Source organism: Salvia splendens, chromosome 21 (assembly GCF_004379255.2).
Source record: "Salvia splendens isolate huo1 chromosome 21, SspV2, whole genome shotgun sequence".
Classification (NCBI taxonomy): Eukaryota; Viridiplantae; Streptophyta; class Magnoliopsida; order Lamiales; family Lamiaceae; genus Salvia; species Salvia splendens.
This window is the reverse complement of record NC_056052.1, coordinates 7,061,419-7,077,222: the sequence shown is the minus strand read 5'-3', so window position 1 is coordinate 7,077,222 and position 15,804 is coordinate 7,061,419. Positions and strand designations below refer to the sequence as shown.

Sequence of the window (15,804 nt, the reverse complement as noted above, 5' to 3'; positions counted from 1 at the left end):
TTTTGTTGATGGTTGAACCCTAGACATCTTAGTTAAAAACCCAACAACCAAACCATTAACTACTACAATTTATATGACTTTTATTGAAAATAAATAGATTTTTACACTCCACAGAGGGGGCGGATATGCTATTTTCGGCTCGATTCAAGGGAAGTTTTGGCTCTCCGAACGGCCGGGAGGGGGCCACCGCCCCCTCCTGCCCCCTAGATCCGCTAGTGACAGATGTGATCATATGATATCTCATATTTATGCTGATAACTATAATAACCATATAAAAATGATACTGCTTACGTTCCATAGTAATAAAGACATTTCTTTTCGGTACGAAGATTAAGAAAAATATGTGTAATGTACTATTAAATAAAAAGATAATAAAGTATGAGAGATGATGAAGTAGAGAGAAGAAAGTAAGAGAGAGGGGAATGTAAGTGAGAAGAAATGTGTTGCCTTTTAATAAAAAGGGAAATGACTCCACTATTATGGAACATACCAAAATGACAAAATGACTCTACTACTATGGAACGAATGGAGTACTTGTAAAGAATAAAATGATATGTCATCATAATGTGTAAAATGATGTTTGTCTTAATAAAATTATATTCTCTCATGTATAAAATGATGTTTATAATCAATAAAATGATTATGTTTCTATAAAAATATGCTCTTCATCAATAAAATGATATACATATACAAAATGATACCCGTACTTAATGATATAAATTCAGTATACAATAATATTTTTAGCGTAAATGATATATTTTGTTTTTGTCCATACAATTTTCATTCTAATTTAGAAAAATGTACATTCTTCTTGAGAAAAACTGTCCATCAACTTAATATAACAACGAATTATCGTCTACGCTCTAATAACACCATCTTAATTAAATAAATCCATTTTAATTATCCTATAAAAAAAGAAAAGTCAAGCCTACCAAAATTTACTCGGCCCAACAACGAATAAATCAGTTAATTATGCCTAGTAGTAGTGGTGTTATTTCTAGAATTCAATTAAATTCAATTTTCTCTAATTTGCGTCAACAATTTTCATAATTTTAATCCAACTCATAAAAAAAATCAATTCAATTTTCTCTAATTAGCGTCACAATTTTCATAATTTTAATCCAACTCGAATTACTATACCATTTACATCAAGTATCAATTACTACTACTTTTATACCTAAAGTTTGTCCTAATATTTAACACTAGGACACACTTCTAACTTTTGTCCATATAAAGGTCAATTGTTTTCAAATCAATACCCAATCCATTTATTAATTGAACAATCGTACAAAAAATCACAATAATAGTAACTTTGGTAACTTAGTTAAAAAAAATCATGTTGATATGTTTGCGGTCGACTCTCAAGCAATATCTCAATACTATAAAAAGTTCACTTCATTTCCGAAAATTAGACCAAATTTTAGATTGAAAAATAGTACACACTTAAATTAATTAATCACATAAATTAACTGTACAAAACCGCAGGGAAGTGCCCGACTCAGTGCAGTAGCAGTCACGCGCCACTATCAGTTAGAAATCCTAGCTTTCAATCTCCATTTGTGCGAACTGTCAAATTGGTTTCCTTCCTCGTAGATCTGAATCCCTTTCTCTTCCCCCCATTCTAAACCCTTACAATTTCCAAGGGATTTAGTCCACCTCAATTGAATCAATGCAATGGCGGATGACAACAATGGCGTCGAGATAGAGGCGGCGGACGAAAATGAGTTTGCGGCGGGAAGGGGTTTGGGCGGCCGCCAGTACCGCCCAGTGTTCGCGCACGACAACGATCGAGCCGTCCTCGAAATGTCCTCGATCGATCCTATCGCCCGCGCTTCGTCCTCCGCTTCCAGTAATCTGAAGTAACTCTCGTTTGACTTGATTTTGAGTGTTTGGATTGGGATCGCGCTTCTGTTCGCTGTTTTTTTTTCTGCAAGTGTGTTGTGTTTTAGTAGAATAAAAGCTGTGGACTTGCTGAAGCTGTGCATTTGCTTGTTTTCTGTTCGTTCTGAGCTGAATTGAGCTGGTTTTGTTAGGTCTGATGGTGATCATGGATACTGTTTTGTACCAAACTTGGATAGGCTTTGTAGTCTGCGATTTACTATTGGAGAGGGGTTTTATGAGAATATAGTTGTGAAGAATTAGATGGTATTGAAGCAAAAGAAGAGCAAAAAATGACTCTTGTTCTGACTTTGACAGTTGGTTCTCTTCACTGATTACTGGTTACGCTTCATTATTTTGCTTTAATGTGCTTGCCATTGTATTTTGGCTTCTTTGCTTAGATTGTTAGGTTCCTGCAATAAAACAGTTATGTGAATATGCTACAATTCTTTATTTTAGGAGGTTTTAGTTTTTACCATCAAGACTCACCTGCTGCTATCCTGGAGCTTATAAATGTTAATAATAGTCATGTATAAGGAATGATTTCCTCGTATTGTTTTGTTCAGAATATTGCCAGATGCATGTTTTTGTGGTTATTCCCATTTTTATATAGGTCTTATGAATTGGTTGTATCTATTGCTTTGTGCTTGGGGCATGGTGCTTATGGATATCTTTGTTTAGTAGTAATTATTTTCTAGTCATATTCCTTTATCAGTAAGTTCTATGTTTGCCTGACCCTTGTGCATTTGTAGAGTTAAAGTGGCTTCAGATGGAAATGATGGGTTACAATGTAATGATAGAGACATCAATGGCTCACATCCTGAATCGAAGCTGGAATTGTTTGGTTTTGACTCACTTGTCAATATTTTGGGCCTTAAAAGGTATGGCATGAAAGATAAATTTTTCGTTCGTATTTTCATGAAAGATTTGAGGAATCATTTGTGACTCTTTCTAATAAGAACATGGTATGGGGATTGTCTATCTTCTTTCTGATTTGTGTTCTGGTGTTTGTTTTAATCATAGACTTAGTCTGAATTCTTTTGTTGATTGTGTTCATTTCTCAGCATGGCAAGTGACCAGCAGCAGGCGCCCTCTAGTCCTAGAGATGGAGAAGATGCACCTATTCATGTTGCGCGTCCTAAGGTACCAGTGCATATTGGTACTAGTTGTGTTCCTTCTGAATATTTGGTTCTCTCTTAATACTTTTGGTGATAAGGCCCAGGTTGATTAAGGTTGTGCTCATGCTTTTCATTATAGCATTTCATACTGTACTTTGCCACTATTTATTGTAAGATCATGCAGCAGCTTCAAAGTATATTAAGTGTTATGAGAAGCTGGACTATTGATGAAAAAGTTCCCAAAAATGTAAATTATACTTATAGCCTGAGAGAAGAATTTATAACTGTATAAATTAGTGCCCTCCGTAGGTTGATTGCCTCTCCTTCACTAAAATCAGATTTTTGGGTTAGGTGGATGCCCAACGGAAATGTTCTTTTGTCCTGATTTACTTAGTTTTATGAATGTGTCATATCCTTTTGAACTAGAATAAAGTTTTGGTTTTCCCAATGACTCAGAATTCCAAATTGTCCCTTTGTCTTCTCCCCTTATAGCTAGGCAATCAGAGTGAACGGAAAGTTTATGCTGCTACCATGAATTCAAAGTTTAATACACAATTTGGTAATGAAAATAGAGTGCACGTCTTGTAGAAACTAGTAGTTTTTTTATCAATGTCCTCTGAAGCACATAAGTTGTCAACAGGGAAACAATGTCAAAATGGGGACTATGATGGGTGTGTTTGTGCCTTGTCTTCAAAATATTTTGGGAATTATCTACTACATCAGATTTTCATGGTAAGACAATTTCTCAATTTCTGTACTGAATAGTCTGAATACTCTTTTTGAGTACACGTATGCATAATCATGTGAAGTTTGCTATAATAAATCTTTTCTTATTTGTAGTTTGTTCGTTTTATATCTAAGGATTTACTTTACAGGGTTTGGTATGGAGTTGATTTAATGTTGAACGACTCCAGTTCACAAAATACTAGAAGAATTTTTTTAATTGTATATAACATTACTATATAGACCTGTCAGGATTAGGGCTTTGTGGACAATCAAACCTCTATTTTGGTTTGTTCTTAACCAGTAATACAAGCCCGTGCACCATTTATTGTAGTTCTGTTCTTTATATTATCTACGGACTATATTCTGATTTACCTGTGTAACTTTAGGATTGTGGGTATGGCTGGGATTGGTCAGTCATTATTGCTGGTTGCCTTCTGTGGTTCATGTACTTTTCTCACGACTATATCTTTGAGTGCAATCGCTACTAATGGTGCAATGAAGGTATTGCATTTACATATGAAGTTTATTGGTAAAATTTATGTTTTCTCGTGGATAGATGGATTTAGTGATTACCCTATATATGAACTTTGATACAGTTCACTTTGGTAAGTCGATCAACTCTTACAGCATTGTTGAACTATATGTTGTTATTCAGGGAGGGGGGCCTTATTATCTTATTGGTCGTGCCTTGGGTCCAGAGGTTGGAGTGAGCATTGGTTTATGCTTTTTCCTTGGAAATGCAGTAGCAGGTGCACTGTGAGTATACTGAAGCTATACTTGTGGGTTTGCCTGCTCTTTTCATATTTCATAGTTGACACAATTAACTACTGTGCCTCTTGACTTTTATGCTTAAATATGTTCTTTTGACACAGTTATGTCTTAGGAGCTGTGGAGACCTTCCTTAATGCTATACCTGCAGCAGGGATTTTTAGAGGTAAATCCCCGATTCCAGTTATCTCGTAAAATGTTTATAGGTTCTTTTATTTTTCGTTTAACCTTCTAAATATGTGGTTCCCTTTTGTTGCTCCCTCCAAGGTATTGTTATCAATTCAAATCCTCATTATGCTACCTACTGGCTATCAGGAAAAGGGAGAGTATAATTATAATTGCAGTATAACTAGTATCCTTCATGTGCAATTATAAATGTTGTTAAGTGGTTTCTTAGTTTCAAACAGATGAATCTATTATGTCTAGCGTATATTTGATGGCCTGCAGTAATGTTGCATTTGATTTTCTCATTCTTCCATTTCTTGGCTATAATCCTGTTTATCTGTTTTAAACACTGACATGAAGTATGGGATCGTAAAACAATCTATTCTCTCAAGATCCTTTATAGTCATCGAGGTTCATCTAGATTATGATTTATGAAGGATGCTGGCAAGTTAATTTTAAATGAATGGAAACATCTTACTGATAAAACCATGTGTTTGATTGAACCCCTGTAATTTTGTAGTATATCATAAAATATTTCCTTGAGCTAGTGTCAACCTTATGATTTTATGCTGAAACTCTGTATATGATTTTTGTAGATACACAAACTCTTATGGTGGTAAATGGCACAAATGTCACGCAAACTGTTGCTGTTACAAGCCCAAATTTACATGATTTGCAAGTCTATGGGGTGGTTGTGACAATCATCCTATGTTTCATAGTATTTGGTGGAGTCAAAATAATCAACCGAGTCGCACCAGCCTTTCTTGTACCAGTTGTGTTCTCATTGTTCTGCATATTTATTGGGATATTTTTGGCGAGAAAAGATGATCCAACTGGTGAGTTTCTATACTCATGTTATTTGTATGTTTCATTAATTATTATTTTTCTCTTGGGGAGGGAGGCACAATTACGGGATTTCGGTAATTGTCCCGGTTGTATTTTTTACTCTTTGATTACTTAATGTATCCCCATGTGTTAAACAGAGGGAATCACCGGCTTGAGTTTGAAATCTTTCAGAGATAATTGGGGTTCAGCCTATCAGACAACTAATCATGCTGGAGTCCCAGATCCTAATGGGAAAATATACTGGGATTTCAAGTGAGGATTCTAAAAGAACTCTTTTTTTTTTAATTTCTCCAGTCTCCACTTGTACTTCTTTTGTCATGTTCAGGGACTGAATGGTCAGTCTTTCCAAATAAGTATGTTGCTTCTTTCTAGCCTATTTCTGTTGTGTCATGAGCAACATTCTTAATTAACATATAGTTTTATCCAATATGCTAACTTTGATAACAATTTCTCCTTTTGCCATGTAGATTTAGTTTTCATATATTTGATTTCTGGAGAACACTCTTGCTATAAGTCATTCCGATAGAGGTCGTCAATTTGGCAAGATAGTGGTTTACTGTCCTTTTAAGTGTGCTTCCACATTGCATTACGTGTGAGGCTTGCTAAATGTTGGTCTTAACTTGATGCTTTCTCTGCACAATCAGATGAGATTCTGAGAACGCCTGGGCATTTTTAGTTCTAAAATCTATGCTTGGACTATACATATGCTATGCATCATGGCAAATTTTGTAATGCCTTTGTGAAGCTGGTTGTTGATATCCTACTCCTACTACAGACATGGGGGTGACCTATATATTGGACTTCATAAATGTCTGTAATGATCTTATAGTTGAATACTCCCTCCGTCCCATTTCATGTGACATATTTCTTTTTCGCACGTGTTTTGGTAAAATCATAATAAATACTTTAAAGTGGAGAGAAACTAAAGTAAGAGAGTTAATAATGTAGAGGAGAGTCTCATCTACTACATTTTTCTCTCTTACTAGTTTCCCTCTACTTTAACTATTTATTATGATTTTCCCAAAACACGTGCGAAAAAGAAATGTGTCATGTGAAATGGGACAGAGGGAGTATGACTTGTGCTAGTAATGCTAGGATTGTTGAAGATGGATGTAGGGAACCATTAGATTTGTATTTTAACTGCTACCTTTTCTATTATTTGTCAGCGCACTGGTAGGCCTCTTTTTCCCTGCTGTAACGGGGATTATGGCAGGTTCGAATCGGTCTGCCTCACTTAAGGACACTCAGCGCTCAATTCCTGTTGGGACCTTAGCTGCAACTGTTTCAACTTCAGTTCTATATCTGATTACTGTTCTATTTTTTGGAGCTCTGGCAACCAGGGATAAGCTTCTGACAGACAGGTACTAGTATGTAAATTCTGGTTAGTTATTGCTAAAAGCTTTATTTAGTAAAAAAGACTGCCATATGCTTTGCTGCTTGTTATTTCTTGCCTAGATTTTGTAGCTATTATATGTTCTACCTGTTTTTGGCTATGTTTATGCGATTCCTTATTCTTAGGTCATTCTGGGGTAGAGGACAATGATCAACATCCATAACCTTTCATCTTATAATCACTGTGGGATAGCTATATCCTCTTGTTCAGCATATTAAATGATGTATCTTGTGTTTCACAATACAGAAGTTGTTACTCTCTGAAGTGGTTTTGAATTCTGGTAAAGTATTGTTGCTTGCAAATGAACTATCATGTACATATTCATGATATTATCTGAAAACTGGTAGATGAGGGTAAATGTCTTCTGCTTGAGCTTTACTGAGCCTCTTTTCAGGTTACTTACAGCGACTGTTGCTTGGCCTATCCCTGCAATCACATATCTTGGCATTATTCTATCAACCTTAGGTGCTGCTCTACAGAGCTTGACCGGTGCTCCCCGGCTTCTTGCAGCAATAGCTAATGATGATATTCTACCTGTCCTTAATTACTTCAAAGTGGCAGATGGAAATGAACCTCACGCCGCTACCCTGTTTACAGCCTTGATCTGTATCGGATGTGTAATCATTGGCAATCTGGACCTTATTACCCCGACTATCACAATGTTCTACCTCCTGTGCTATGGGGGCGTGAATTTGTCCTGCTTTCTTTTGGATCTGTTAGATGCTCCCAGTTGGCGTCCCCGATGGAAGTTTCACCACTGGAGTCTCTCTCTTTTGGGGGCTGTCATATGTATAGGTTAGTTTCCATGCCATACTACATAGAATTTGGTCTTTTGTGCAATTATATTACTGAAATACTCCCTAAGTTATGTTTCAGCTCTTTGCACAGCAATATATTCTGACTTAAATTTTCTACTGCAGTTATCATGTTTTTGATTTCTTGGGCATTCACAGTGATCTCTCTAGCCTTAGCAACACTCATATATTACTATGTAAGCATCAAAGGAAAAGCAGGCGACTGGGGTGATGGTTTTAAGAGTGCATACTTTCAGCTCGCTCTCCGTAGTCTGCGATCTTTAGGAGGTTTGTTTGCTTTTTTCCTTATAATACTCATTTCACATCTTTGATAACAGTATATAAAATCCTTTGCTCATTCATCAGACTTTCAAATGCAGCAAATCAGGTGCATCCCAAGAACTGGTACCCTATCCCCCTCATATTCTGCCGGCCATGGGGAAAGTTGCCGGAGAATGTGCCGTGCCATCCGAAACTTGCAGACTTTGCCAATTGTATGAAGAAGAAAGGCAGGGGAATGTCCATGTTCGTCTCTATCCTCGACGGTGACTATCAAGAATGTGCCGAGGATGCAAAGGTTGCCTGCAGGGCCCTTAGTACCTACATTGAATACAAACGATGTGAGGGAGTTGCAGAGATAGTCGTTGCGCCTAGCATGTCCGAAGGGTTTCGCGGAATTGTCCAGACTATGGGTCTCGGCAATCTAAAGCCCAACATCGTAGTGATGCGGTACCCTGAGATTTGGCGTCGGGAAAATCTAACTGAAATACCGGCCACTTTCGTTGGGATCATAAACGACTGCATTGTGGCGAACAAAGCAGTTGTCATTGTCAAGGGTCTCGACGAGTGGCCTAATGAATACCAAAGACAGTACGGGACCATCGATCTGTACTGGATTGTACGAGACGGTGGTCTGATGCTGCTTCTCTCCCAGCTCCTCCTCACGAAGGAAAGCTTTGAGAGCTGCAAGATTCAGGTTTTCTGCATCGCGGAGGAGGATTCAGATGCAGAGGAACTCAAGGCCGACGTCAAGAAGTTCCTCTACGACCTTCGCATGCAAGCAGAGGTGATTGTCATCTCGATGAAGTCGTGGGATCCCCAAGCGGAGCAGCAGCAGGACGAATCAGTCGAGGCATTCGCCTCCTCTCAGGAAAGAATCGGTGCTTATCTCAGCGAAATGAAGGAGAAAGCTCGGAAAGAAGGTGCTCCGTTGATGGCTGACGGGAAGCGGGTCGTCGTCAACGAGCAGCAAGTGGAGAAGTTCCTCTACACCACTCTGAAGCTGAACTCGACGATACTCCGATACTCGAGGATGGCTGCGGTGGTGCTCGTCAGTCTCCCTCCGCCGCCACTGAACCACCCTGCATATTTTTACATGGAGTATATGGATCTGTTGGTTGAGAATGTGCCCAGGCTTTTGATAGTGCGAGGATATCGTAGAGATGTTGTGACTTTGTTTACATAGTTTTCTATTTTTCTTTTTTTACTTTACCGTTATAGACTAATGAAAAGGAAAAAAATAGAAAGATATATTCTGCGATATGTTATTTTGATTCACTATCATCTCTTTGTATTTCGAACTAAAGCTGTGGCTAAAGCAAAATTTTGTTGATATATTATTGATAGTACTTTTGGGTGATTCGAATTAGATATAGAATCCAAACATTTTTGTTTCATTGTTTAAATGTGAAATATATTGAAAATTGTTTTTCTTTTTCGATTTCATATGCGTTTAAAAAAAAGGGATATTGGCCACTAATGAACTTTTAAAAAGTTGGATTTTTTAAAATTTGGCAATTAAGAATTTTACTCTAGTTTGTTATTTCTCACTCGCGAAAAGATTATGACAAATAATATCATGATACAGATTTTTTTCTAATTTTTCGACAAAGAGCTTCAAGTCATTCTATTTGAGAATAATTTTTTTTGAAGTACACCCACCAAAGTTGTTCTTCAATCTATTAATATAGTCGGAATTTTTCATTGGTAGAAAATAATAAACTCGAGTAAAGTTCGTGATATTATTTGTCAAGTTTAAAGTTCGTGTAAAAAAACCTAATTTTTTCAAAGTTCCATGATACCATTAGGCGTCCCTTAAAAAAATAAAAGTGTTTAGTTGATTAATTTGGAGTGAGAGGGAAACTTGAACCGACACCATTAGAGCATCCGCAATAGCGGATTTCCCGGCGGACGTCCGCTATTGCGACGTTTGAGGCGGATACGGACGTCGGCGGCGGACGTGAGGTCGTCCGTCCTGACGTTCACTATTGCGGTGACACGACGGACGTCCAATTTCTAATTTTTTTTAAACTCTATATATACTACGTTTGGGATGTATTTTTTTTATGAACTATGTATTTTTTTTATTTAATTATGTATGTTTTTTAAATAAAATGGTTGCATTTTCCCGCATTTGTGTTGAAATTTTAATTCCGTAAATTGTATATTTGTGAATTTAAGAATTTTTGTTATTGTTCTTGTCCTTGGGATGTCCGGTATTGTGCAGTGTGATGTCCTTATGACGTGACAGGATGTGTTTTTGAGATATCCACCTGCTTCTCCGTTCGGATGCTCTTATCCTCTCCTAGCCAACTAAATTAGACGTATCTCATTAATCTCAGCCCTTGATTTCAACCAAACAGATCTGAGACCGGTGGTTGCATTCAAAAACGAGTTTTGTAGAGAGAGATATATTATTCGATCTTAAATTTTCGATTTTCAGTTCTCACGGATGTGATTCCTCTTTTCTAGGGTTTCCGATTCTCAATTCTTTTCTTCTTTGTTTTCTTTTAGGGATCACCCGACTTCCGTCGGAGATTTAACATTTCGATCGAGATTCTAGTTTCTGATTTGTTTTTTTTGGCTTTAGCTCTTCTTCATTTCATTACTAATTTTGGAGAAAAAGCTGAGTCGATCTCGTCTGAAATGAACGAGAAAGGAACAATGATGAACCAGCAGCAGCTGATGAACATAAATCAAACTATGTTGAATGCAAGTCAAATGAATCCTCAGGTAACCAAATATATCCACAATAAACCCTTGGCAAATTTTCCAGTAATTTCTACACAAGCTGATTCGACTAATTTTGGACCTCAGATGGCTCCAATGAATCGGAGCTACGGAATGTGGGGGCCACAGCAGCAATTTCAAAACCCTAATTTGAGCTCCGACGCCATAAAACCTCCGCGTGCTGCCTTCAATAAGTCGTTAGGTCCTAGGAGCAATTGGAAGGGCAAAAGGGTAAATAAACCGAGGATGGAGCAGCGGCAGCAGCAACCTTTGATTAGCTCGGGTGGAATCGGTGGTAGTGGTGGCGGGAATTTAAATTTTAGGAACTATAACCCTCCGACTTTGAATGAGCTGCAGCATCAGAATCGGGTGAGGGCGAGGAAAACTTTTCCGAAAAAGAAGTTCAATAATCATATGAGTATGAATATGGGTGGTGATGGTGGGAGGTCTGCCCCATTTGCTCCTAGGAATACCACTTCCTTTCTGATTAGAGCGAAGAAAAGTGGTGGGATAGCACCGGTGGTTTCTCCATTTCCGGTGACCCCGTCTGTGTTGCCGACCCCAATCTTGTCCCCTTCCACCGAGGTTTTGGGGAACATGGCCAAGGAAGAGTGGGGGGTGGATGGTTATGGCTCGATGAAGGGGTTGATCAGGCTGAGATCTCTCGGGCATGAAGATGAGGAGGAAGATGAGGGTGAGTCGAGTGAGAGCGACGTGGAGGAGCATGTTGAGGTGGAGAGGAGGTTGGATCAAGATTTGAGTAGGTTTGAGATGATCTATGATCCGAATAGCGGCAGTGCTGGTGGGATAGAGTATCACAATGTGTTGGAGAATCGGGTTGATGATCAGGACACTCACATTGCACAGCTTGAAGAAGAGAACTTGAATCTCAAGGAGAGGCTGTTCTTGATGGAGGGGGAGTTGGGTGATCTGAGGAGGAGGTTGATGTTGCTAGAGAGGCGAGGGGGGCGAGTGGACGAGGAGGTTGTTGAGAATGAGTCTGGAAATGAGGGAGCGAGCAATGCGCATTCAACAGGGGAGAATGATGAACAAGATAGGTGTGAGGTTGGTGAAGGCGTTGAAGGTCGCGTTGGTGGTGGATTAGAAGCAGTAGTAGAAACTAGAGAGGTAAGTCGTGTGGAAGGGAGTTTGCAAAGTGGTGATGATGGTAATGTTAATGATTCTATTGTAGTAGATGATAAAGCTGGTGCTGAAGGAGAGACAGCAGAAAGTGTTGATGGTCAATCTTCTTCTAAACTTGTGGTTGAAGCAGATATTTGTATGTTGGAGAAAAAAAGAGAAACTTGATTGTTAGGAGAGAGAGAGATGGTGGTTTCTTGGCATGAATGAATGTAATTAGGCTTTGATTAGAGAGTTTTGAGTGTGTAAAGGTCTTCACGGGCTTGTGTTTATAATGAAAGTTTCCCAAATAAGTTCAGTCAAATTATACACAGCTGAGCTCGAGATTGCTCATGGCGGCACTTTCAAGTTAAAGAGATGACAGCAGATCCCTTCCTTGATGCACAAAATTTCTCAAACGATAAAAGAGTAGCACTTGTGAATGTAACTACATATGCATGTGTGTGATCGCTTGATGCGCAATCTGTACCCAATTTCCATTCTTTTTTTTTCTTTTTCTTTCATTTTTCTTTTCAAGTCTAATTTTGTTTGTGACTATTCAAAGTTAAATTACTAGAATATGATTTTAGGGTTTAATACATGTGATTTTTATTTTAATCATTTATTTTAAATATAGAATTATCATGTTTCAAATAAATATCTATGTACAAAATAATAAAAGAAATATAATACTCTCAGGAGAGTTTCTTTATTTTTAATCCATCTCATAAAAATATGTACTACTTTCTAATTTTGGACTCATTCTTCATTAATAATACTAGACTCTTTCTTCTCTAATAATATTTTACTCTTTTTTATCTCTCTTATTTTATGTATTAAAACTAGTGCTCAATTCCGGAAGGAAGTAAATGGTGGCGCCCTACTTCTATATAAATAGTTACACAGACAACAGGCTAGACTCAATACAAAATTAAGACCAAAAACAGAAACATATCATAGCGTTGGGCTAGGGGCAAACAGCGGGACCCCTGTTCGGGCAAAGTATACAAGGTATACTAACAAAAGTAATCTTATAAACATGACTAATTTTAATATATGATGGTGGGTCCATTTTATTTTGTTGTGAGTGTGGAGAAGGAAATGGATGTGTGTTTTGGAGTGGTGATCTACTCTGCGTTCCGATCATCAATAATATAGGACTCACTGGATTTTAGGGGTTGGATTGTTCATATTTGAAGCCGGATTTAGGAGCCGAACCGTCGATGGCCACAAAATAGATCCACTCCAAAATTCCATTCAAGTCTTTCTCTACAAACAAACTCTTTTTCCAATTGGATATGGCGGCCTATGCAGCCTTGGTTTCTCTTATGAATCTCATCGATGATATCGAGAATCATCCATGGCCTCCAATTTGTATCGACAAAAATCAAGTTGAATCTCTCACTCAGTTCTTTACCTTCTTGCAGGAATTTCTTCAACACTATATATCCCCTGTGGACGATGAAGATGAAGCAGATCCGTTGGAAATGCGAATAATGGAAGCAGCTTATGCAGCTGAAGATATTATCGAATCCTATATTGTTCACCTCGTTCAACTCAGTACACCCGCAGTAGAAAATGATCAAGCCACCTATGATTCTAGTGAAGAAGTGAGTTGTATCAACTTGTATCATGATCTACATCAAATGATTGAAGAAATGGATTTGATCAAGAAAGTGGCGATGGAGATCAATACGCGGAATCCTATCTCTCCATCGTCTGTTAATGTTTCTTCAACATCGTCTTCTTCAAGTGGCAGTAGAATCATGGTGTGCTCGGAAGATCTCTTAAATGGGATCATGGAAAAGCTCGTTGGCGGCCAGCCAAGCCGCCAAGTCATCCCCATTGTAGGGATGGGAGGAATTGGTAAGACCACTCTAGCCAAAACTGTCTATTCAAAACCACTTATTAAAGAATATTTTGATATTCGTGTTTGGGCTACAATTTCTCTACGTTACAACATAACAAAAATTCTTAGTGAACTTCTTTCGCGGAAGGGGGAAGAAAGTGGAATGCGTGAAGATGAACTAGGATTAGAGCTGTATCAATATTTATACGGTAGAAGGTTTTTGATTGTGTTGGATGATATGTGGAGTAGTGATGCGTGGGATAAGATACAACGTTTCTTTCCTGACAATCAGAATGGTAGTCGGATATTTGTGACGACTAGGCTATCGCAATTGAGTTCTCAACTCAACAAGGATTATAGCCTTCAAATGGAGTTTCTAGATGAGTTTCAAGGCTGGAATCTCTTCTCCAAAACTGTGTTTGGAGAGGAAAGTTGTCCACTCGAACTGGTGGAAATTGGAAAGGAAATTGTGGGAAATTGCAGAGGACTTCCTTTGTCAATTGTTGTTGTGGGAGGTCTTTTGAGAAAAATGGAGCTGACTCGAGGAAGTTGGGGATCAGTAAGGAAGAACTTAGCTTCGGTAGTGAATTTGGAGAATGATAAACATTGCTTGAGATTGTTGAAATTGAGCTATAACCAATTACCTGTTTATTTAAAGCCATGTTTTTTATGGATGGGAGTGTTTGAAGAAGACAATATAATCCGTGTCTCAAAACTTATCAGGTTATGGGTTTCGGAAGGATTTATAAAACCAGTGATGGGCAAGAGCTTGGAAACAGTTGCAAAAGGATTCTTGAAGGATTTAGTTGATAGAAATCTCATTCAAATTGATAAGTTGGGGTCTACAGGAAATATAAAGTGGTGCAAAATTCATGATTTGTTGAGAGACTTGTGCCTGAGAGAAAGTTCGAAATATGGGTTTTATGACGTGATAGGACAAGAAGGTATAAACAGGCAACGCCGTGTTGTTATACTCAGGAACACTTCTAAGAAGATGGTCATTGATGCAATGCAATCTATATCATACAATGCTCGTTCCGTTATCTGCGAACAAGGTGAAATCTTGTGTTGGCAGAATTTTAGATTGCTGAAGAGATTACATGTGTTAAGTCGGAGCAGTGTGGATGCCCTTGTGTTTAAATGTGTTAACTTGCGGCACCTTGATATTCATGCAGTTCGTAGCTTCCCCTCTCTACACTCGTCCGTTAATCGCTTCTGGAATCTGCATACGTTCATTGTTTATTGTTGGGATGAGTGGAATGCGCCTGTTGCAATTTGGAAAATGCCTCAGTTAAGGCATGTTAAGTTGCTCTATGGAGATGGTTTCTGGCTCGCGGATCCTCCAAGCGACGAGCAAGTTCATGTCATGGAAAATCTGCACACGCTCAAGGGAGTAAAGAATTTCAAATGTGATGAAGAGGTGGTTAAGAGAATCCCGAATATGAGGAAACTTCGAATAAAGTATTATAGCAGAGAACAAATCGATTATGGTCTTAGCAATATGAAATGTCTGTGTAAACTGGAATCCCTTAACATCTACTGCGATTATGAATTTCGAGGGGTTGCTTCTCTTTGTAAGCTTACCTTTCCACAATCCCTCAAGAGTTTGAGTCTTTGGATGGAAAGTGAGTTCGAATGGGAGTACTTGTTGGAAAACATCGGTTTCTTACCCCGTCTCGAGAAGCTCAAATTGTACCAAGGATGCTTCAGAGAAGGCAAGTGGGAAATAGCTGAAGGCCAGTTCTTGTCCCTCAAATACTTAGAACTGAGTTGTGGTGCTTTGGAGCATTGGACGACGCAAGAGAGCTCCATTTTTCCGCGCCTTGAGCAACTTCTTCTTAATGGCTCGGAAAAGTTGGAGGAGATCCCTTTTCAAATTGGAAACATACCCACACTGCAAAAAATTAAGTTATACTACTGCAGCAAATCTGTGGTGCTGTCAGCAAAAAACATAGTTGATGAACAAGTTGAGTTCCAAGGTGAACAACTTTCCTTCCGTGTGGAGGTTTTGGTCACGAGGGCCGACGAAGAACTGCAGAGCTTGGCAGGTCCGAACTTTAAAGTTTATAGTCAAAAAGATCTCGATTTGGAATCGGGATATAAATAGGAAGTCAAGTATTTGTATGTGAAGAACATTCT

At 38.4% G+C, this 15,804-nt stretch overlaps 3 protein-coding genes across 3 annotated transcripts; all 3 read left to right on the top strand.

Moving 5' to 3' along the window:
- Positions 1-1,518: 1,518 nt before the first annotated feature.
- LOC121784630 (cation-chloride cotransporter 1-like) lies at positions 1,519-9,329 on the top strand. Its single transcript, XM_042182814.1, has 13 exons — positions 1,519-1,859; positions 2,631-2,759; positions 2,943-3,021; positions 3,637-3,728; positions 4,109-4,223; positions 4,378-4,478; positions 4,595-4,656; positions 5,252-5,491; positions 5,639-5,753; positions 6,668-6,862; positions 7,289-7,689; positions 7,815-7,976; positions 8,069-9,329. The coding sequence occupies exons 1-13, from the start codon at positions 1,675-1,677 to the stop codon at positions 9,151-9,153; spliced, it is 2,961 nt and encodes a 986-aa protein (XP_042038748.1). The 5' UTR covers positions 1,519-1,674; the 3' UTR covers positions 9,154-9,329.
- Positions 9,330-10,564: 1,235 nt separating this feature from the next.
- On the top strand, positions 10,565-12,434 carry LOC121784632. Its single transcript, XM_042182816.1, has 2 exons — positions 10,565-10,700; positions 10,785-12,434. Exons 1-2 carry the CDS (start codon positions 10,614-10,616, stop codon positions 12,003-12,005), a joined length of 1,308 nt encoding a protein of 435 aa, XP_042038750.1. The 5' UTR covers positions 10,565-10,613; the 3' UTR covers positions 12,006-12,434.
- Positions 12,435-13,114: 680 nt separating this feature from the next.
- Positions 13,115-15,772, top strand: LOC121784136 (putative late blight resistance protein homolog R1A-10). The gene has a single exon (XM_042182318.1). The coding sequence runs from the start codon at positions 13,115-13,117 to the stop codon at positions 15,770-15,772; it is 2,658 nt and encodes an 885-aa protein (XP_042038252.1).
- Positions 15,773-15,804: the final 32 nt, after the last annotated feature.